The sequence below is a fragment of the Sorex araneus genome, chromosome 8 (assembly GCF_027595985.1).
Source record: "Sorex araneus isolate mSorAra2 chromosome 8, mSorAra2.pri, whole genome shotgun sequence".
NCBI lineage: Eukaryota > Metazoa > Chordata > Mammalia > Eulipotyphla > Soricidae > Sorex > Sorex araneus.
In genome coordinates, this window is record NC_073309.1 from 12,598,186 (window position 1) to 12,622,161 (window position 23,976).

At 51.3% G+C, this 23,976-nt stretch overlaps 1 protein-coding gene across 1 annotated transcript in view; it reads right to left on the bottom strand.

Moving 5' to 3' along the window:
- Positions 1 to 23,976, bottom strand: part of SLC7A6 (solute carrier family 7 member 6) — a 40,256-nt gene that overhangs the window by 6,208 nt on the left and 10,072 nt on the right. Inside the window, exons 3-8 of the mRNA XM_004600575.3 lie at positions 19,171 to 19,736; positions 8,496 to 8,621; positions 6,165 to 6,309; positions 5,468 to 5,591; positions 5,181 to 5,284; positions 2,131 to 2,227 (exon numbers count right to left, since the gene is read on the bottom strand). Coding sequence (XP_004600632.1) covers positions 2,131 to 2,227; positions 5,181 to 5,284; positions 5,468 to 5,591; positions 6,165 to 6,309; positions 8,496 to 8,621; positions 19,171 to 19,702 — 1,128 coding nt within the window. The 5' untranslated portion in view covers positions 19,703 to 19,736. The remainder of the gene's footprint in view (positions 1 to 2,130; positions 2,228 to 5,180; positions 5,285 to 5,467; positions 5,592 to 6,164; positions 6,310 to 8,495; positions 8,622 to 19,170; positions 19,737 to 23,976) is intronic.

Consider the following 23,976-nt stretch of genomic DNA (forward strand, 5'->3'; position numbering starts at 1 on the left):
GTAAGCAGGGACCTTGTCTTGCATGTAGCCAACCCACCCTATTGGAGCACTGGCACTTCATGTTGTTCCCTAAGCACCCAGGAGTGACCCCCCTGAGCATCACAGGGCATAGCCCAAAATCGACACACACACACAACTAAAAATGAGCTGTTTTCCAAACCTTAGAGAAAGGCCTTTCTTGGGTTCTCTGTTGAGTCATTATGGATTTAGCACTTTTGTCTGGGGAGTGGGGGAGGGCAGGAGAGTTTAGGACACACCATGGGTGCTCAGAGGCTACTCCTGGCACTGTGCTCAGGGGAACATATATGACAGCTGGGAACAGGTCAGTTGCATGCAAGGCAAGTGCCTTAGCCCCTGTTAACACTTTCATGCAGTGGGGCTAGAGCAATAGCACAACGGGTAGGGTGTTTGCCTTGCACGTGGCCGAACCAGGTTAGATTCCCAGCATCCCATATGGTCCCTTGAGCACCGCCAGGAGTAACTCCTGAGTACAAAGCCAGAAGGTAACCCCTGTGCATTGCCGGGTGTGACCCAAAAAGAAAAAAAAAAAAAACACTTTCATGCAGTGAAAGTATTAGAGAGATCATACAGTGGGTAGAGCGCTTGCCTTGCACACAGCTGAGACCTGGGTCTATCCCAGCACTACATATGGTCCCCCAAGCCACAACAAGTGAACCCTGAACTCAGAGCCAGGAGCAAACCCTGAGCGCTGCTGGGGGTGGCCCAAACCACCCCCCACAACAACAATAAAAAAGCTTCAGTGCTAACTAGAAAATGATAGCCGTTCTTTAGGATTCGTTCCTCTGCCAGAATATTTCCATAATTTACTAACATGTTAGATTAACTGGATTTTGTTCACTGCCATCCACCGTATGTAAATTGATGTCTGTGTTAGAAATAAAAGCCCCAAGGGTAAATGGTGTACAACTGACATGACTTTTTAATATGATTTAATTAAAGAGAAAAAAAAGAGCATCTGGAATGAGAAAAAGACAGTAAAATCAAACATGATTGAATCAGGCTAGAGAGATAATATAGGGGTTAAGGCGCAGCCTTGCTTGCTGCTGACTCCATCAGTAGTAGGTCTTGGCCAAGAGGTGAAGCCCCCAATCCACCCCCGAAAAACAATGATTAAAGGACTGGAGAGGGGCTGGAGCAGTAGCACAGCAGGTGGGGCATTTGCCTTGCACACGGCCAACCCGGGTTCGATTCCCAGCATCCCATATGGTCCCCTGAGTACCTCCAGGGGTAGTTTCTGAGTGCAGAGCCAGGAGTAACCCCTATGCATTGCCGGGTGTGACCCAAAAAGCAGAAAAAATAAATAAATAAAGGACTGAAGAGAGAGTACAGTGGACGGGGCACTTGTCTTGCACACAGCTGACCTCTGTTCTATGACTGACACTCTATATGGTCCCCTGGACCCCACCAGGAATGACCCTGAGCACAAAGCCAAGAATAAGTCCTGGACACTGTTGGGTGTGCCCCCAAACGAAAAAGATTTAGTCTTATGTCTATTTTATATCCCTTTGTAGCTCGTCTTCTCTAGTTTGACTATGCTTTTCATATCCATAAGTACATCAGTTGAATTCTAAGAAAAATAAACACACAAGGCTACAGTCATTGTACAGCGGGAAGGGGTCTTCTCTTGCATATGGCTGACCCAGGTTTGATCCCAAACAGCCCAGATGGTTCCCTGAGCACCTCAGGAGTGATTCCTGAGCACAGAGCCAGAGGAATAACCCCTGAGTATGAGGTCCCCCCAAAACAAATAAATAAACAAACACCGAGACACTGGGGACATGTGTGCTGGGGTCCAAGTTCCTTGCCCAGCAACTGCCAGTGTTGCTCATGCAGCGGTGGTGGCCCGAGTGTCACTGGGCCTGAGTACTTGCACACAGACAAACCCGGGTTCGATTCCCAGCATCCCATATGGTCCCCTGAGTACTGGTCCGAGCCACCCACAGTCAGGCGAAGGGTTGCCAGAAGTGGTCCCCAGGCAGCCTGAGTACTGCTGGGAGGGGAGGGAGGGCGAGCACTCAGGGGCCTGGAAGTATCTCCAGAAGTCTCCCCAGTAAGCCAGAAGGGGACTTTCTGGACAGGCGCGACCCCCACGGCCCCAGCAGAGCTCACATTGAACAGTAAAGCGGGAATAGGCGTGAAGCGCTCGACATTGATCATGGACAGAAGGTCTGGGAGGTGGCCTTCACGGGAGCCCACGAAGAACAACCTGGAACAGGAGAACTAGGTCAGCAGGGCCCTTTCATGCCACCACGCAGCCACTCCCCAACGGGGCCATCTGGCAGGAATCCCACATTCTCCAGCAGGCCAGGCCAAGCTGCCCCCTCACGGATAAGTCCCCTTCCACCAAGGGTGCCTGACTGTGATCCAGGAACGCCCTGGCTATGAAACACTGCATCGTCCGCAGACACCCATTTCCAGGATCACTTATACCTCACCATCACCCAAAGGATGCTTCACCCTGCGCTACTCAATGGCACCCATCTGTCCCCCAGGGGCACCTCTGATTCTGCTGCCCCCAGCTGCATTCTTAACACAATGGCTTTAAAGAAAAAAATGCAGTCTTTCTTCTGCTGTGTCCACCCCTGTCTCCCCTGAGGCCCTTGAGACACGGGGCAGGGCAAGGAGTCAGTGGCACAACACAGACTTTCTTTGGCACCTAGAGAGGAAACGCCCCCAGGTAAGTCAGCAAGTCCAGGGCACACTGGGGTCAACAGAGCTACCCAAGAGAGGACCACACCTGGAAAGAAACTTGGAGTTTTTGTCATAATGGTCCTTTCTCTATATTACCTACCCTCCGCCCCACACACTCTTGTGGTAGATTCCAACCATTGGCCAGGCCTCCTCTCCTCTATCTGTATAGAAACACAACGCCCAAAAGGGGGAGGGGGGAAGGGGAGGGGGAGAGAGAAGGGGAGGGGAGGGGAGGAGAGGGGGAGAGGGGGAGAGGGGGAGAGGGGGAGAGGGAGAGAGAGAGAGAGAGAGAGAGAGAGAGAGGGAGGGAGAGAGAGAGAGAGAGAGAGAGAGAGAGAGAGAGAGAGAGAGAGAGAGAGAGAGAGAGAGAGACTGCCATAGAGGCAGGGTGTCAGGGAATCCGGGGAGGAATCCGGGGACACTGGTGCTGAGAAACGCACACTGGTGGACGGATGAGTGCTGGAACACTTTATGACTGAAACCTAATCATGAACAGCTTTGTAAGGGTCTGTCTCACAGTATCGCACAGTGATTCAATTAAAAAAAATCTATTCTAAAATACTTTTTAAAAGATGGGGTTTTCTAGAAGTGAGTGGCTAGGTGAGGGGACCAGTATGACAAACCCAAAGAAGGCTGGTCGGAAATGCCTGTGCATGGGGCTAGAGTGATAGCACAGCGGGTAGGGCGTTTGCCTTGCACACGGCGGACACAGGTTCGATTCCCAGCATCCCATATGGTCCCCTGAGCACCACCAGGAGTAATTCCTGAGTGCATGAGCCAGGAGTAACCCCTGTGATCGCCGGATGTGGCCCAAAGAGCAAAAAAAAAAGAAAAAAAAGAAAATGCCTGTGCATGGGTGTAAGGGGTGTGAGGGAACAGGCCATGCCAGGAAACAGTAAGGAACACGAGAGCCAGCTATGGCTACGATGTTAGGGCCTGACAGGATTCACTAGAGACTGGGGTATCATGGAGGCCACACTGAGACAGGGGGGACTAGGATGCCAGGAGGAAGGCAAACAAGGGCTGTCCATGACACTGGTCCACAAAAGGAGACTGACGGCCTGGCTGACAAAAGTGAGAGAGAGAGAGAGAGAGAGAGAGAGAGAGAGAGAGAGAGAGAGAGAGAGAGATGTGATAACCTCAGTCAAATCAAATGTGCACAGGAAAACTGATGCATAGCTGAGCAAGAAAAGCAGAGGCTGCAGCTGAGAGGCGGGCACTCACCTAGCAGATGAGGCCCTGGGTTCAATCCCTGCCACTGCCCCAAAAATCAATTTTTAAAAAAGCATCTGGACACCAGGAAAAATCTAGATGCCAAGCAAGAGACTGACGGAGCACAACAAACAACTGAAGACAAAGCACATGCGGAGAGCTTGTTGAGTTAGAGAATCTCGTGGGCCACCCAGGCGGATCGTGGGAGCGGGCGGCAACTGGAAAGGCGCCATCGGGCAGATGCTGGGTTAATAATTTGTACTTGGGGGGCCGGAATGATTGTACAGCAGATAAGGCACTTGCCTTGTACACGACAGACCAGGCTTTCTATCCCCAGGTCCCCATAGGGTCCCCTGAGCTCCGCCAGGCGTGACCCTGCGAGAACCTTGATCACAGAGAGAGCAAGGAATAAGCCCTGAGCACCACTGGGGACAGCCCAAAACACAAAATAATAACTTATATTTGGTAAAGGAGAAAAGTGATGCAAGAGATGTTAGAAGGAAATAATGTGTCAAAGAGAAGCAAAGGTTTCTTTAGTTCAAAGCCAGGATAGTCAGATGGGTAATAAAGAAAAGTGAGGCAGTTCCCAGAAGCAGAGTAACTGAGTGCTGGATCTTATTTCACTCTCCCTTCACAGGCAGGTCCTGACTCTTTTCTGGGTGGTGCTAGGTGCGAGGCTACTGCTGGCTCAGTGCCTGGAGGCCGTCATATGCCACGGATCAAACTACATGTTCCTACATGCGAAACAGCACTCTAGCTCTTTGCACTATTTCCCGGGCCCCTTGTTTCAGTATTTTGGGGTGTGATGGTGGGGGCACACTCAGCAGTACTCAGCTTACTCCTGAGCAGAGCAGGACTTGTGCCGGCCTCTGTGGAGACAGGGCAGAGTCGTCTGCCCTGGTACCTGGGTCACAGCAAGGCCTTGGGGCTCACTTTCTGAAGAAGGGAACCCGAGGCTGCAGCAGGAGCCCGGGGAGGCTGGAGGCTGGCGCCTGGCAGCTGCCTTCCCTCCCGCGACCTCTAACCAATATGGCTTCACCTTGGAAGGAAACGTAGGCCAGCGGCACACAAGTGCCTGCCAGATGTACACAGGAACACAAGCACACATGTACACATACTCACACACACACACACACACACACACACACACACACACACACACACACACACAACTGCATTTCCAAGAAAGGGAGAAATACAAAAAGAAGGGCCGCCAGGTACTCACCAGGGGCCTTGGAGAATTAGAACCACAGTACCTTGACGAAGCAAAGATAGACGCATTGAGCCCCCCGAAGCAGGACAGAGCCACAGCGATGGGGATGGTCCAGCTGAACATGCCGAATGTCTTGTCCGCAAAAGTCTAGGGGCAGAGCACAGAAAGACACTCAGCAAAGAGCAAGGTTTCTTGAGTCTCCGGCCTCTGCTCTCAGGACAAAGGCGACCACTGCTGGGCAGTCCACTCTGAGCTGGACGAGCTGCCGAGAGAGATGAAGCCAATCGGAATCATAAGATAACAGGTAAGTGGGGATCCCAAGAGACTCACCACGGCCACCGCATCACTGCCCAGGACTTCCGACATGCTCAGCACTGTGTAATAGGCCACATTGGTCAGGATGTAGATGAGCATCACGATGGGCATGGAGATCCCAATGGCCAGGGGCAGGTTTCTGTGAAGACAAGGGAGACTCCCTGGCACCAACCTCTCCCGGATGCCGAAGTGCACCCCAGGATTTTCTGACACTTAACGGTTCCTCTGGGCCTTTTAAGCAGGCTCCAGGTCCCCACGTGGTATGGGCGGGTTGGGTACCTCCTGGCCTTGGGCTCTTTCTACAGGAAGGAGAGAGGGAGACCCCTTCTTGGTGAGGACAACTTGGGAGCGGTATTCGCTCCTCACCACAGCAGGCCCAGGGGTCCCACTGCTGAAGGGATAAGGTCCTTAGGGATTGGAGCCAGGCTGGGGGCCTGCCTGCCCAGAACAAACTTCTGAGTCCCCAGGACTCAGAGTCCTGGGTTGGCCACTGCTGCCTACAGGACCTCTCCTCCACGTGGGTCTGGGGTGCTCCAGGAGCGGGTGAGGCCAGGGCATCGTGGTCTTCCCACTCACTCCATCCCATCCCCGAGCCCCTCTGAGATGGAGAAGAAGGGGTGAGGCAGAGGAAGGGGCAGGCCGAGGGCAAGCATGCTCACTACTGCAGGAGTTCCAGCTAAGCTGGGGTGTGACCGTGTAATCCCGCCTTTACCTTTCTGGGTTTTTGATTTCTTCTGTTACAAAATTAAGGGTGTCCCAACCTGAGTAAGAGAACAGGGCAGAGTAGAGGGCGAGGGAAAGGTTTCCTAAACTCCAGGAGGAACCTTCAAAGGCGTCCTCAAAGTGCTCAGATTTTCCTGTGGTGGCAAAGGGAAAAGGGGAAGGAGGAAGAGAGATGGAAGATATGGAAGGGGATGGAGAGGGGCAGTAAGAAAGAGGATGAGAGGATTGGAAAAAAAGGAGGAAAGAAAAGGAGGAAAGAAAAGAAGGTAAAAAGAGGGCAGGGGAAAGAAAAAAATAACAATTTTACACCAAAAGAACCATCACAGTTCCTACACTTCACCCCCCCGCTACCCCTCCCAGTAACTTTCCTGCTCACGGGGCCGGGGCAATAGTACAGCAGGGAGGGGCTTGCAGGTAGGAGCTTGCCTTGCAACGGCTTGCAACGGCAGACTCGCGTTCAATTCCCAGCACCCCATGAGCCCCACCTGCAGCGATCCCTGAATACAGAGCCAGGAGTCAGCCCTGGGAACCACTGAGTGTGGCCCAGAAAAAAATGTTTAAAAAGAAAAGTTCAGGGGCTGGAGCCATAGCACAGCAGGTAGGGTGTTTGCCTTGCACGCGGCTGACCCAGGTTCGATTCCCAGCATCCCATATCGTCCCCTGAGCACCGCCAGGAGTAATTCCTAAGTGCAGAGCCAGGAGTAACCCTTGTCATTGCCAGGTGTGACCCAAAAAGGAAAAAAAAAAAAAAGAAAGAAGAGAAAAGAAAATCAAACTCATCCAGAAAAACCAGACAATCTCGGTGCCACCTTTCCAAAGTCCTGGTAAAACTCATGCTGGAAAACCAGACAATCTTGGTGCCACCTTTCCAAAGTCCTGATAAATTCTCATTTCCTCCTAGTGACCTCAAGCAGGTTGCTGGTCTTCCAATTCTCAGAAAGAACCTTGTTGCACACAAAGGCGTCTTCCTGGCACTGGCTTCTGGGGGGCACACCTGGAGATACTCAAGGGACCGTGAGGCGATGGAGATCAAATGTGGGTCTCCACACGCCAAGTGTGTACTCAGACCACTGAGCTCTCTCCCTGTCCAGTCTCAGGAGTCATTTTCTATTAACAGTCTGGAACTTCGTGTGGGCCCTGTTGACCCAGACAATTCCCACTCTGGTCAAGGGCTTCTCTCTTCACGAAGAGAACGCTCACTCTCACTCTACTCCCTGGCAGAGGCCACGTGCTGCAGGAAACCACAGCCTACACAGGAAGTCCGTTTGTTTCCTTCTGTTTCACAGAGCCTGGGGTAGGCGTGGATCACTTTCACTCTTGGAGATGCGACACTTGTCACCTTCCAAAGAGGCCTCCAGAGACCAAACTTAACCAGAGTCAAAGGAGGGGGCAGAGACCTCGCTGAGAAGCAGAGCACATGCTTGGCACACGAGGTTCCGGGATCTATTTCCCCCAAAAAAATTTTTAAAGCTGAGAGGTGACACCTAGCTGCCTCGTACAGAAACTTTTCAACAAGACAAAGACGGAGCTGAGCCATAGAACTAACAAAGCTTAAAGCATGAGCTCCAAACTAAAAAGACAAAACTTAAAAAAGTGCTTGTCAAGGAGGCAGGCTGGGGATGGGAGGGAAACTGGGGGCACTGGTGGGGGGAAGTTGACATTGGTGATGGAGTTGATGTTGGAATACTGTATGCCCAAAACTAGGCAACTGTGAGTCATTTTGTAAATCATGGTGCCTTGATTAAAAAATTGGAAAAAAAAAAAAAAGACTGCTATATGACCAGAGAGATAGGACAGGGGTTACGGAGCCTTTGGGGTTTTTGTGTGTGTATGTGTGTGTGAGTAATTTTGGGGCCATACCTGGCTGTGCTCAGGCATTACTCCTGGCAGTGCTTGGGAAACAAAATGTGGGACCAGGGATCGAACCCGGGTCAGCTGCAAAGCAACTACCCACCGTACTCTCGCTGCAGCCCATCTCCCGCTCCTGTTAAGGAGGCTCAAGTCTTCTACTTGTTACCTGGCAGTCACAGACCAAAAACAGGAGTCCCACTGCTTCCATTTATGAACTAATTATGTGTGACCAAAGTTCCAAGAGCTCCAAGGCCCTCAGCCAGCTTCTGGAATGCTCCATCCTCCACAGCGGGAGAGCAGCCCTGAAGTGGGGCTGATCCCCGTTCAGCTGGAGCAGAGCTCAAGCCCTCCCAGACAGTTAAGCATGAACAGTCAAAGCTAAAGGATCCCCCACTTCCTCCTCTGAGACCCCAGGGGACATCCTGGAGTCACCCACCCTCCTCCCCACCTGGGGCCCTTCTTATCTTACCCTGGCACAGTTTAACAAGGCCCATGACAATGATGGCAATGAGCGCTAGCACCTTGGCATAAGTGAACGCGTCTTGAACCCGCGTGCCCCACTTAACATAGGCACAGTTCACAAACGTCAGCAGACCTAGAAGGAAAACCATAAAGTCACTGGCAGGCGTGAGCTGAGGATGCAGAGGTCAACCTCCTTCTGCAGGGTTTCCTTTCCACCTATGGTAAAGGGGCAGCCGACCAACCAGAGCAGAACAGGCAAAGGATGGCCTGGCCCCATGCGAGAGCTCCCATGAACGTCCCAGCACTGTGGGCAAGATACAGGTGTTCATCCTTTCACACAGCCTGAACCATCTGTGGGAATTCCCCCGAACCCAGGAATGGTGGATTCACTTGCTCTCCCCTACTCAGACATCCAAAGTCCCACAGCCGACAAGACCCACAAGCTCACCTTGGCCCCATGGAACAGTCGGGATGAGAAACATCCTCCAATAACTAAGGTAAACTTGACCACAGGTGACAACACAGGAATCAGAAACAGTTTTGAATTAAGTAGGAAAAAAGGGAAAAATCTGTCCTGTGCCTGAAGATTTTACAAACATCCTCATAAGTCATTCTTATAACGATCACCCATCCCAACGTACATGTGGAAACTGAGGTTGCTGACTGCTATCTGCGAGCTCATATGAACCGCATGGATCTCCCCCTCCCATTCCTTCCCCACGAGTCCACAGAGTCCGGTTCCTGTGGGGCTTCCACGCTCTGTTGGGCTCCAGCTCCTCTCTCTGCTCCGGGTCCCTGGGCCCTGCTGAGGGTCCCTCACCTTTCCTTGCAGCCCCAAGGCTTGAACCCAAAGTCTTATACCTCCACAACACATTCTCAACCGCTTGGGCCCTCTGGGTGCCGTCACCATACTTAACCCTGCTAAACAGAAGCTGCACTGATGCATGGACAAAGACGAAAGATCAGCTACTGGAGGGTTCTACAGCGATTCCTCTAACCTAGACAGACTTTAGGCAGGAGCTGGAGCGGGTACAGCGCGGAGGGTGTTTGCCTTGCATGCAGCCGACCCGGATTACAGTCCCAGCTCCCCATGTGGTCCCCTGAGCCCAGCAAGAGAGATCCTCTCTTGGTTACTCCTCTAACCAAGAGGAGTAAGCACCTCCAGGTGTGACCCTACAACAAAATCAAACACAGAAAAAGCACAAATTTTATGTGAATCTCAAATGTTCTTACGAAACCTTCTTGGCTCATTCTCCAGATCACCACTGCCTACTCCCCTCTGTTTTGCACTGTCCCCTTCAGTAACTCTCAGTAGTGCCAGGTAGACACAAACAAAATCAACTCCTTTGCCCCTCCTCCTCCTCAGCCCATAGGGGCTCCCACTGCCAAGGTGGAGTTTAGCCTCCACTTTCCCAGATGCACCAGCGGCCCCCTCGACTGAGCTCTCTCTAGGCCTCTCCTGGGAGCTCTATGGCATCTACACACCTCAGAACACAGCCGAGTGCCTGGTGCCAAGCACCTGAGTGATGCTACCCCAAGAACAGACTTTCAGAGGGATACAAGAGCATATTGCTGTCTTAAGCAAGTAACATCTTTTCAAAGTATATTGTCAAGCAAAGGCAGGAACTGACATTGGGATGACGTTGTTGATGACATCCACTAAACTGCTGGCCAGGCAATTGGGGGAAATACCTACAATTCTCCTAGCAAATGGGAGAGTGCCTGGGACAGGCAGCAAGACTGGGCGTGGCCCAACAGGTGACAGAACACTTCAAGAACCATCACTCTCATGGGCCAGAGAGAAAGTACAGTGGATAGAGCACTTGCCTTACATGTGGCCATCACAGGTTCAAGCTCCCAGCATCCCCTATGGTCCCCTGAGCAGTGCCAGGAGTAATTCCTGAGAGCAGAGCCAGGAGTAACCCCTGAGCATTGCTGAGTGTGCCCCCACCCCCATTAAAGAACTATCACTCAATACAGTGGCAAATGTCTCAGTACTCATTAGTCAGTCACAGGAGATGGTGTGGCCGGCACCTGTACCGCTCCTAAAGATCAAGGTGGAAAGAAAGTCAAAGGAACGCTGCTGCTGGCAAGAACCCTCAGATCCCACCTGCCAATCGCAGTTTGCTGTGTGGCGCTAAGCCCAGATCAACCAACCTGCAATTAGCTAGTTAACAATCCCGAGTAATCCTCAGGTTCCTGGACTATATTATAATCAAAATAAGAGGTGCCCTCTGGGTCCCTTCTTGGGAACGGCTTGCTCCCCTGTCATAGCGAATCTGTCTAAATGCTAGTGCCACACTGAGCTGTTCCATTCTCCCCCAGGAACAGTCGTTAGCAAGAGACTGGCTCTACCTAAGAGCCACCACACTGGGGCCGCGGCAAGGCCAAGCCTCGTGCAGAGTTCTGTAACTGAGGAACAACAACAACAAGGCAAGATGGTGAAGGACAGAAGCGCTACTATAAAAAGCAGAAGTAAGGGGCTGCAGCAATATCACAGCAGGTAGGGCATTTGCCTTGCACTCGGCCAACCTGGGTTCGATTCCCAGCATCCCATATGGTCTCCTGAGCACCGCCAGGGGTAATTCCTGAGCACAGAGCCAGGAGTACCCTGAGTGTTACCGGGTGTGACCCAAAATGGAAAAAAAAAAAAAAGCAGAAGTAAAAGGCTCTGAGGCTTGTGAGGAAAAAAAAAAAAGGATGGAGAAATATGTAGAAGGGCTGGAGCAATAGCACAGTGGGTAGGGCATTTGCCTTGCACGTGGCTGACCTGGGTTCGATTCCCAGCATCCCATAGGGTCCCCTGAGCACCGCCAGGAATAATTCCTGGGTGCAGAGCCAGGAGTAACCCCTGTGCATCACCGGGTGTGACCCAAAAAGAAAAAAAAAAAGAAAAAAAAGAAAGAAATATGTAGAAATGAATGAGGATAGAAGGGGACAAAGGACAGGGAGGGGACAAAGGACAGGGAGGAGACCTCCACCCCAGCAAAGCTCAGTGGTCATTAAGCACTAGTGTGGCCCCCAACCACAGACCCAAAAGAAACCAAGAGGCAAACCCAGGGGCCACAGAGAATCTGTTTCCCAAGGTTCTCCTCCAGCTTGTCGGCAGCTCTGGCGCCGGCCCACACCCTCTCTCCTCCTCTCCTCCTTCCCCCCCGCACCACAGCTACCCCCCAGGAGCAGAGTGAACACCGGACCCCGTGGGAACCCAATGTCTGCAGGCAGCCTGGTGGCAGTCCCTGAAGGACCCCTTCCCCAGGGCCAGCAGCAGGGTGCTTGCCTTGCACGTGTGATCGCTGGGACCACACAACACTGGACCATAAAACTGGGCCCGCGAGGGATGGTTCAACAGGCTGAGCCCCCACTGTGCATGCAGGAGCCCCGGTTCTCGTGCACGATACCACACAGTCACCCAAATATGATCGGGAGTGACCCCTGAACACCACTAGGTGTGGCCTCCAAACAGAACAAAAACAAAACTAAATGAATTATGAATTAGCAATGAGCAGCCAGCAGATGGGTGGCCAGGAGGGGGAGGTGAGTCCGGTGCCTGGGGCACAAAATTTCAGGCCCTTGGCCAAGAGGTTTGCTGAGAGCAAGCACCACCCTAAAAGCGGGCCCGGGAGGCTGGCTTGCTTCATCTTATTCTCATACTGCCAGAGAACAGAGAGCTCCGAAAACAGTTTACCGAGGAAGGAAAAAAAAAACAAAACCGTTTACTGAGGAGAAGCCAAGTCCCTGGACTGTTTGCTCGATTCGACTTAAGAAACAGCATTTCGCCATTCGCTCTCCACCCTCCGAGCCTCCCAGAACGGCTGGCCCGATTAGCTGACCGCAGACTGGGCCTTGGGGTCCAGGGGCTGCGTGTTTACTACCACAATGAAACCGCCAGCTTGCTCCTCGGGAGAAGCGGTTTGCTTCCCCCCTTCCCTGCTCTCATTTCCTCGCTGGAAGGCCTGTGCCTGTGAATGAAGCCCCCAAAGAGGTCTCCCGCCGCCCTGGGGGGCTGTTGCTGAGCAAGACACACCCAGAACCAGACCCAATGCCCAAGAGAAACAAGGCCCGAAGCCCTCTGCGGCACGTCATCTTCTGATATCTGTCCTTTCATTTTTCCATACGATAGAAGTTTTAAGGGGGCTGGAGCAATAGCACAGCAGGTAGGGCGTTTGCCTTGCACACGACCAACCCGGGTTCGATTCCCAGCATCCCATATGGTCCCCTGAGCACCGCCAGGAGTAATTCCTGAGTGCAGAGCCAGGAGTAACCCCTGTGCATCGCCAGGTGTGACCCAAAAAGCAAAAAAAAAAAACAAACAAACAAAAAATAGAAGTTTTAGGGGTCGGAGAGACAGCACAGAGGGTAGGGTGCTTGCTTTGCAATCGGCAGTCCTGGGCACAATCCCTGGCACCCCATAAGGAACCCCTAGCCCTCAGGACTGATCCCTGAGCATAGGTGGAACCAGAATAAGCTGAGCACTGCAGGGTGTGGTTCCAAAACAAATGGACAACAACAAATTTAGCTGGAGTCATGGCTAATAATGTCACCTTTTCCCAGGGGCTAGGGAGACAGCTCAAAGGGCCAGTGCACATGCAAAGCCTGAGGGAGACCCGCCCTAATTCCCAACACCACTTGATCTTCCCTGAGCACTGCTGGAGCACAATTTCAGAGCCCCTGAGCCCTCCCTGGTAGGTCACTGTCACTGTCATCCCGTTGCTCATTGATGTGCTCGAGCGGGCACCAGTAACATCTCTCATTGAGAGACTTATTGTTACTGTTTTTGACATATCCATATACGCACGGGTAGCTTGCCAGGCTCTGCCGTGCGGGCTCGATACTCTCGGTAGTATCGAGAGTATCTCTGGGCTCTCCGAGAGGGACGGAGGAATCGAACTCGGGTCTGCCGCATGAAAAGCGAACACCCGCCCGACCGCTGTGCTATCACTCCTAGGGCCAAAAACAAAAAATAAATAAAATAAAAGAGACAAAGTTTCCATTTTTCAGTCCCCTCCTATGTAAACAGCAGGAAGGAACCTGGCTCCGGAAGAAACAGGAAGTCATCCCCCTCAATCCCACACTGAGACTCCCGACAGGGAAGAATCATGATGTCCACAGGTCTGGGTCACCGCTGCTTCTGGCTTTCAGTTGCTTGAAAACCAAATGAACCATGAATAAAACATGCACGTCAGACTGAACTTCTCTCAGCCTGTGAGCGGCTGCCTGGTAACCTGAAGCGGGAACTTGAGTTATACAGCGCCACGGCTCCCGTCCCAGCCCTTCCACTCCCTCCCAGCCACCAGCAGCCTGCTGCTGGGGCCACTCAAGGACACAGGCGTGCAAGTCTGAGAGAACAACAGGGTGGGAGGAGATGAAAATAAGTAGAAGTTTATTAGGAGGAAAACAAAGTCAGGGTGTAGCTGGGTGGGAGAGCCCTTGCCTTGCAAGTGTGTGGTCCTGGGTTTGATCCCTGGCACAGGCTAGTGGGGGAGGTAAAACATGTTCTACAACAGTTCAGGGGAAGAAAAGGAGTTATGTCACGGGATGTAAATGAAGATGCAATGTACATGCCTTTTTAAAAAGCCCGTTTGGAGCCAGAGCAAATATAAAGCAGGTGGGGCACTTCCTGGAACGCGGCTGACCCAGGTTCAGTCCCTGGCACCCTACATGATCCCCCAAGGCGGTATAGCAGCAGTGTCTGAGCACAGAGCCAGGAGTGACCCCTAAATGCAGAACTAGAAGCCCTGAACAGTTCTGGGTGTGGCCCAAAACCTCCCCCAAAATAAAAACATAAAAAAACCCTTTGTTCTGAAGCATACGTCTCTATACATTTAGTCCTATTATAAAAAATTCCCACACTACACAGCATACATAGAATTTGTATGTATGGCCATACATACAGAATTTAGCAGCTATGGCCAAAACCCTGTCCTCCTTAGGGGCTATCAATACCAGAATAAGAAAGCTGTCCGCGGGTAGGGCGTTTGCCTTGCATGTGGCTGACCGGGGGTTCAATTCCCAGCATCCCATATGGTCCCCCGAGCACCTCCAGGAGTAATTTCTGAGTGCATGAGCCAGGTGTGATCCGCCCCCCAAAAAAAAGAGAGAGAGAGAGAGAAAGCTGGGGTGGGGGGAGAGCTGGCAAGAGCAGGAAGGGTGCTGGTCTTACACGCAGCTCATTGGGGTATGATCCCTGGTACCCCATATAGTCCCTGAATACAGAGACGGGAGTAAGCCCTGAGAATAGCCGAGTGTGCTACAAAAATAAGCAAATGGTTCTGGAGCGACAGCACAGCGGATAGGGCAGTTGCCTTGCACACAGCTAACCAGGGTTCAATTCCCAGCATCCCATATGGTCCCCCGAGCACCACCAGGAGTGATTCCTGAGTGTATGAGCCAGGAGTAACGCCTGTGCATCGCCGGGTACGACCCAAAAAGCAAAAAAAAAAAAATTTTTTTAAAGAAAACAAAAAGCAGAGGCAGGCTGTGTTAGGGGTTGGGGGGTTAAGAGGGGACAGCAGTGACAGGAAGGAAACTGGGGACACTGGTGGTGGGAAATATGCACTGGTGAAGGGATGGGTGCTGGAACATTATGACTGAATCCCAAACATGAACAATTTTGTAACTGTGTATTTCACAGTTAATAAAATAATAAATTTTTAAAATAATAAATAAAATAATAAAATTTTAAAATAATAAATAAAATAATAAATTTTAAAAAATAATAAAATTAAATTGCACAGAAAGAAAACATCACCTATACGTAGAACAACTGATCAGGAGAGGGGAGTGTACCCCTCCTTTCCAGAGCCCTACTCAAGACACATCACACTGTTTCTCGACTCTCCCTCTGGCAGCCTCCCTCCCTTTCCTTTTCCTCCTCACTGTCCGCCTTAGCAAACAAACCCTGGGCAGAGGGGGCTCAGAATCTCAACTGTGAGCGGGCCTCTGATGAATTGTTTGCTTTGGGACCACCCACACCCAGCGGTGGCTCAGAAGTTACTCCCCACTCTGGCAGCTCCTGGCAGTTTTCAGGGGACCATGCAGCACTGGGAGCCGAACCCAGGGCTCCTCCATGCAATGCACGAGCTCCAGCCCACTGAGCCCCAGAACTGGTCCTGGAGGTGACCTGTGCCTTTATTTCTATGATGGATTTTTTATTTTACCACACCCAGTGGTGTTCGATCCAAGTGGCACCCAGGGGACTGGCAGCGCCTGCGCTCCAGCCCTCTGAGCAGTCTCCTTGCCTGCTGTGTCAGAACTGCAACTGTCTACTCTGGCCGGGTTATGACGTTTTTTAGACAGTCTCCCAACCAACCACCTGCACCCCTCTAGTATCTCCACTTCAAGACTAAATGTTGGGGGCTGGAGTGGTCGTACAGCCGGTAGGGCATTTGCCTTGCACGCAGCCAGTCCAGGTTTGTTCTCTGGCATCCATCCATATGGACCCCTGAGCACTGCCAGGAGTAATTCCTGAGTAATTTCTGAGTTAGGAGTAACACCTGAGCATCGCTGGGTGTGACCCAAAAGCAAAAAAAAAAGCTAAAACAAAACAAAAATCTTTATCGGGGACCAGAGTGATAGTACAGCAGGTGAGGCACTGGCCTCTTTCGTAGCCAATGGGAATCAATCCTAGGAACCCCCACAGGGAATGATCCCTGAGTGCAGGACCAGGAGTAGATCCTGAGGTGACCCCAAAACAAACAAACAAAAAAAAACCCCTTATGTTGTGCTAGATGGAGTATTCTTGGGCAGGGCTGGCAGTGAGAAGAGAAATAATAGAAGACAACAATGAAATCATTTTGTTTGTTTGTTTCTAGGCCATATCTGGTGGTTATGGAGGCTGTTCCCACACTTAGCCCGCTGGGAAGGGTGGGAGAGGAGGGAAGGACAAAGTGTGTCCAAAGGGAACTCAGGCCCAAAGGAAACCCCATGAAGGTTTTGCAAGCTGGCCTGCATTATGGAAATATCAAGGCTTCAGCGACAGAAGCTTTGAGAAATTCAGGTCCAGAGTACTGCAGTAATAGTTTGTTGGAATGAATGAGGCCAGGAGATACTACAACTTTATATTTCGAAGACATAGAGACTCTCTTGGCTCTCTCCTCCAATAAAGATCATCTACTAGCATAGACTAGGATTCCTCGACCCCAAAACAATGGGAAAAGTCAGAAAGAATGAAAAAATTTTAATAAAAATCTGCACGTGAAAATCTATATAAAGTCAACCCTTTCATGGGGCTAGAGAGATAGTACCGTGGGAAGGGCATTTGCCTTGCACACACTGGATCTGGGTTTGATCGCTGGCAACCCATACGATCCCTGAGCACCTCCAGGAGTGGTTCCTGAGTGCAGAGCCAGAAGTAACCCCTGATGGGCCAAAGCGATAATACAGCAGGTAGGATGTTTGCCATGCTTGTAGCTAACCCAGGCCCAATCCCCAGCTTCCCATATCATCTCTCAAGCACTGCCAGGAATAATTCCTGAGTGCAACTCAGAAGTAACCCCTGAGCACTGCCATGTGACCCAAAAAGCCGAAGGAAAAAAAAGAAAGAGGAGCTGGAGCGATAGCACAGCGGGTAGGGCGTTTGCCCTGCATGCGGCCGACCCGGGTTCGATTCCCCAGCATCCCATATGGTCTCCTGAGCACCACCAGCAGTAATTCCTGAGTGCATGAGCCAGGAGTAACCCCTGTGCATCACCGGGTGTGACCCAAAAAGCAAAAAAAAAAAAAAAAAAAGTAACCCCTGAGCATCGCCAGGTGTGTGTGGGCCCCAAACGAAACAACAATAACCAAAACTATTCCCTTTTTTAGATAACTCAGTCAGGCCAGAGGTCCCCGGCCAAACCCTGCAGTGCTCCTTCGCTCCTCCCAGCAGCATCTCCGATGGGGTTCCCGCTAAGATTTGTCTTCAGTAAACTGTTGAAGCTGGAAGGCTCAGGGCACTGTATCTTCAGTGCTAACTCCAAGGTACATTCGATCTATTTTTAACACTGTGGATAAACTACATCCACTGCCAAAGCTTTTGCAAGCTGAGATACAGAAAGCACACAGTATAATTAAGTGCTTCTGGCAGCACAGATCTAAGCAACACAGAATGCTGGGCCTCTCCCCAGCCAAGATGCTAGCGCTACAGGACCAAGTGAAGTCACAGCAATCTCGCTGGTGAAGAAGAGAAGAGGGAATAAAGAGACTCACAGGATCTCTCAGGTCGTATTTTCAAAATTTCAGAATTTTCTGCTCCCGGAATACGGATCAGAAGCCACGTAACTCTCACTGGCCAAAGGCCAAACCTGCTTAGTCAGCGTAAAAAAATCTGCACACCAATGGGGGTAACACCACTGCCAGTGGGCGCCTGCTGCAGGTGACAGCTAGAAGGAGCAGGGTGGCGTGGAGCTCTGTGGGCCAGGGGGTGACGCCTGGGACCTCCACTCCACAGAAGGCTGTTTCCTCGCCGATGGGTTTCAGATAAAAAGCTGGGAAGTAATCGGGCTGGAGCAATAGTCCAGCGGGGAGGGCGTTTGCCTTGCACGCGGCCGACCCAGGTTCGATTCCCAGCATCCCATATGGTCCCCTGAGCACTGCCAGGAGCAATTCCTGAGTGCAGAGCCAGGAGTAACCCCTGAGCATCGCCGGGTATGACCCAAAAAGCAAAAAACAAAAACAAAACAAAACAAAAAAAAGCAGGCTGGTAAGTAAGAAAACCTTGTTTTCTTGTCATTGTTTTAGTCGTGGGGCCACAACAGCAGTGCTCAGGGATTATTCCCAGTGAGAAGCTTGGTGGCGGCTCCTGGAGGGGCTCAGGGATCCAACCCGAGCCTCCCGAGTGCAAGGCACGTGCTCCTGCCTATTGAGTGACCTCCCCAGTCTGAACTTTTTCTTTTTTGATCAACAGAACAAAGGCTTCCTGGGCTTAATTACAAGGGTTAGGGAGAGGGCAGTAGAGGGGATGCTTCCCTGGATTTGAATCCTGGCAACCTCTCAAAAAAGAAAAAGAAAACAACGATTTATAACTCATGTTGTTGACTCCAATCATCATTCCTCACAAGACTAGTCCAAGACATGCAGCGACCTGCTGCAGAGACTGAGAACCAGAACAGAGCGACCGAGCGCTGAAGGGCTGCCGGGCAGAGCCACACGCAGCTTCAGCTGCCCTCCCCCTCCTACCTCTCAGGATCAAATGCCTCTGGTAAAATTAACTTTCAATTCTTTGGTTTGGGGGCCACGCCCAGCAGTGTGCCGGGGATCACTGCCTTTCTCGGGAAGGGGAGGGCAACCCTGAGGCATGGAGGTTCAAACCCAAGGCTCCCACGAACAAAGCATGCGCTCTCCCTGGCCCTGGGGAAATTACTTTTATGAAAAGCTAAAATGCTTCTTCCCCCCACCAAAAGAGGAAAATCCTTCTGTTCAAATATAAGGTACCAGGGACTGGAGCGATGGTACAGCCGGTAGGGCATTTGCCTTGCACGGGGCCTACGTGGGTTCGATTCCCAGAATCCCATATGGTCCCCTGAGCAACGCCAGGGGTAATTCCTGAGTGCAAAGCCTGGAGTAACCCCTGTGCATCGCAGGGTGTGACCCAGAAAGCAAAACAAACAAACAAACAAAAAACCCAAACAAACAAAAAACCACATATAAGATACCATTATCCCCTGGCCAAGCATTGTCTCCAACAAGGCCCCCACACTTACATATGCAAGCAGCAGCCAGGAGACGGCAGGCCAGGTATGGAGGGTCACAGGTGGGAAACATGGGCTGGACGATGTAGTTGGCGAAGGTGATGGCGATAACAGCCTGGCTGGTGGGCTCAATGATTAGCAGGGAGGCCCACAGACGGATGAAGGCAATGAAGCCCCCAAAGGCCTCTAGAATATAAGCGTAGCTGGCTCCAGACTTGGTGATGGTGGTCCCCAGCTCGGCATAGCAAAGGGCGCCCACCACAGAGAAAAGCCCGCCGATGACCCATATGATCAGGGACAAGCCGTAGGAGGTAGTGTACACCAGCACCCCCTTGGGCGAGACGAAGATCCCTGAGCCAATCATGTTGCCCACCACCAGGCTGATGCCACTCAGCAGCGAGATCTCCTTCTTCAGCTGCATGGCTTCCGAGGGGCCTTCGGAGGGGCCTTCAGACGCCATCTGGACATCTTCCTTCTGGGTCTGGTTGGCCTCGGGAATGAAGTGGTAGGTGGGCGTGGGGTTCTCCGGCTCCCTGATTTCCATGGCAAATGGCTCCTTCACACCTGCTGGCTGTGGCCTGGGGGGAAATGGAAGCGTGTCAGCTGCGACTCTGTTTCCCTGCCCGGTCCTGGAGAGGTTAGCATGCCTCCCACACATAATTAGCTGGGCGCAGTACCCAGCTCAGGGCAGACAGGGAGGAGGCAGCACTTCTCTACTGAGAGAGACCAAGGGAGCTCAGGCACCACAATACGACAATTTCCTTGGGGGGCCAGAGCAACAGTACATCCAGTAGGCACGTGACCAACCCCGCTTTCATCCCAGCATCCCATATGGTCCCCAGAGCACTGCCAGGAGTCCCTGAGTGCAGAGCCAGGAGTAACCTAAGCACCATCACGTGTGGCCCCAAACCAAAAACTAAATGAGTAAAAAAAAAGGGGGGCTGGAGTGATAGTACAGCGGGTAGGGCATTTGTCTTGCACGCGGCCGAACCGGGTTCGATTCTCAGCATCCCATATGGTCCCCTGAGCACCGCCAGGGGTAATTCCTGAGTGCAGAGCCAGGAGTGACCCCTGTGCATCGCCGGGTGTGACCCAAAATATATATATATATTTTTTTTTCTTTTTTAAAAGCTTAACAAGGGGGCTGGAGCGGTAGCACAGCGGGTAAGGCGTTTGCCTTGCAAGTGGCCGACCGGGGTTCAATTCCCAGCATCCCATATGGTCCCCTGAGCACCACCAGGGGTGATTCCTGAGTTCAGAGCCAGGAGTGACCCCTGTGCATTGCCAGGTGTGACCCAAAAAGAAAAAAAAAATTCAAAAAAAAAAAACTTAACAAGGGCCAGTGTGCTAGTACAGCAGGTAGGGTATTTGTCTGGCATAAGCCTGACCCAGGTTCAATCTCTGAGCACCACCAGGAGTAATTCCTGAGTGCACAGCCAGGATTAACCCCTGAGCATGCTGGGTGTGACCCAACAAGCCAAAAAAAGAAAATAAATAAAAACATGATAACTTCCAACAAGAGGTCCATAGTTGGATCCCTGGAATAGGCTGGAATTACGATTATCCAGAGCACAGATTCTCCCTGAGCTGGTGATCTTGCTGTCTTGCCCTTTTTTCTTCTTTTTGGGTCACACCTGGCAACGTTCAGGGGTTATGTCCGGCTCTGCACTCAGGAATCACTCCTAACGGTGCTCAGGGTACCACCTAGGATGTTGGGAATAGAACCCTGATTGGCCACATGTAAGGCAAGCGTCCTACCCGCGGAACTATTGCTCCAACCCCCTGTCTTACCATCTTAAATACTTGCAAACAGGGCTGGAGAGATAGAACTGCAGTTAAGGCGCTTGCCTCGCACACAGCCAACTGGTGTTTGATCCCTGGCACCACTGGTGAACCTCCAAGCATAGCCAGGAGTGATTCCTGAGCAGGAGTAAGCCCTGAGCACAACCAAAGGCAACCCCAAAACCAAATTAAACAAAACTTGCAAACCCAGCCAGGAAACAAGCTCAACGGAAGAGTGCACATTTTTTTCAAATTTACTTCCTGAGTTTGGCTCCTCAGTATCAAAAACAAACTTTAAAAAAAAACCAAAAAAGCCAATAAAGCACCTTGCAAATGTGTCTTACAGAAAAGAGGCCGGGCTCCAGGCCCAAGACCCAGGTAATCTTTTTTTTTCTTTTTATTTATTTGTTATTTTTAATGAATCACCATGAGATACAGTCACAGTCTTACAAACTTCCATGATAGCATTTCAGTCAAACAATGGTCAAGTACCCATCCCTCCACCAGTGCCCATTCTCCACCACCAATGGTCCCCGTAATCCTCCCCCCACCCCCACCCCTTCCCACCCCCTGCCTCTTACTCTCTCTGTCAAGATCCAAGTAATTTTGCCCACCCACCTCCATCCAAACTAAAACTATTATATTTAAAATAAAATAAGTTTATTACTTATTAAACTATTTTATTTGTCCAGTCACAAGAGAAGTCATGGAGAGAAGTCTGCAGCTATTCTCAGGCTGACAAAGAACATGAGCAAGTAATAGAAAAGGGCCAGGAAGACATTCAGGAAAGAGCCATCCCTCTTGCAGAGGCTGGACCAGGAAGATCTTCATGAAAATACACACCCGTGAATCACTGTGTCCACAACACCCACTTTACCTCCTACATTGCTGCTTGCTCATTCAGTACCTTTCCTTTTTCCCAAGTACTCAGGAGAAAGGGTAACAACAATCAAACCGGACAGAAAAAGAACATCCAGGGCTGAAAGAGGGCACAGGGGTAGGCACTTGCCTTGCATGCAGCTGAACCTGGTTCCATTTCCAGCATCGCATGTGGTCCCCTGAGCACTGCCAGGGATCACTCCTGAGCACAGAGCCAGGAACAGGCCCTGAGCACCACTGACTATGACCCAAACAATAAAAGACGACAATAAAAGGGCTGGAGTGATAGCACAGTGGGTAGGGCAATTTGCCTTGCATGCGGCTGACCTGGGTTCGATTCCCAGCATCCCATGTGACCCTCTGAGCACCGCCAGGGGTAATTCCTGAGTGCAGAGCCAGGAGTGACCACTATGCATTGCTGGGTGTGACTCCAAAAAAACAAATTAAAAAAAAGAGAGGAAAATAAAAGATAAGTAAAAGAAAAGGAAGGAAAAGAAAAGAAATAGAAGATCTACGGGATGGGGCCACAGCACAGCAGGTGAGGCGCTTGCCTTGCATGCAGCTGACCTGGGTTTGAGCCTCAGCACCCCATATGTTCCCAAGTGATCCCTGCATATCACCCAGGTGTGAACCCTTCCCCACCCCAGAAAAAGAGAAGAAAAGAAAAAGAACATCCAAAGTGCACTAGGGCCCATCTGCTACTGGTTCTTTCTTCCTTAGCATTCTCTTCACTTTGCAGCTCCTCACTGATTTGCAAAGAGATTCTTCCAGAACAGGACCCAAAAGTCTTGATACCCTTCCAAGCTTTAAGACTTCTCTTTTGTTGTTGTTGCTTTGGTGCCACCCCCGGCAGTACTCAGGGCTTACTCCTGGCAGGGCTCCCAGGACCATATGTGGTGCCAGGTGTGGAACAGGGCAACCGTGTGTAAGACCCAGCATACTATCACTCAGAATCCACAGACATGGCGCCAGAAAGTCCCTCCTGTAGGGAGAGGCACACGCCTACAGAGCCATTATTTACTGCCTTCAGATTAATAAAGTCCAGCCAGGCTAGAAATTTCAGAGAAGCTGAATTACACACCAACGTACCTCGGAAAGACCCAGTATCAAAGAAAGACAAGCACCCTGAGTGGACTCAGGACGGCCTCCTCCTTCCCTCAATCCAGTGCACCAGAAGTTAGGAATTTAAACCTTCCATTCCCACCTCTAGCAGAAAAATAATCTGGGAAAGCAGATTCCTGGCAAGGGGATCAATCTTTTAAGGTCAAAGAATGGGGTTAAGAATGGGATTAGTGCTGGAGACTATATAGTACAAAGGTTAAGGTGCCGGCCTTGCTGCTGTGGCAACAGCAAATCTCAGCACCCCCAGCTGAGCACTGCCAAGTGTGTTCCCCGCTCTCCCCAGGAAAAAAAAAAGGGGTCAGATCCTGGATTTCAGCACATCCCCCACAAAACGGGGGGGGGGGGGGGTGAGGGCAGGGCTGTGGCTCTGTGGCAAAGCACGTACCCTGCACACATGAGACTTGGGTTCCAACACACCAGTTCTCCAATGGGCCAGAGTCGGGCTTTGCATGTGGGAGGCCCAGGTTTGAGCCCCTGGGACATACAGTTCCCTGAGCACTCCCAGGGAAAACCCCCTGAGCACCACCGGCTGTGGCCCGTGTGAAAATAAAAACCAAGGGAGCTGGAGTGATGGTATAGCAGGTAGGGCATTTGCCACGAGCACAGCTGACCCAAGTTTGATACTCACACCCCATGTGCCCCCTGAACCCCTCCAGGAGTGAGCCCTGAGCAAAGAGCCCGGAGTAAGTCCTAAGTATCAAAGGGTGTGGCCAAAACAAAAACAAAGCAAAACAAACAAAAAAGGGAGCTGGAACCATTACAGGCAAGCAGGGTATTTGTCTTGCTGACCTGGGTTCGATCCAAACCCTACCGGGAGTGATCCCTGAACACCACCAGGTCACCACCATGATCCCCAAGAAAACAAAACCCACAAAAACCTTTTAGCTTGGAAAAAAAAAAAAAAAGACAACCCAGGAGCTAAGAGCAATTAGGTTGCTTATCTAGTGGATTCCCAGCCCAGGTTCTACCCTAAGCACCGCACTGACCTCCAAACCATCATGGGGATGGCCCTGGTGGTCCCCCCCAGCATTACAG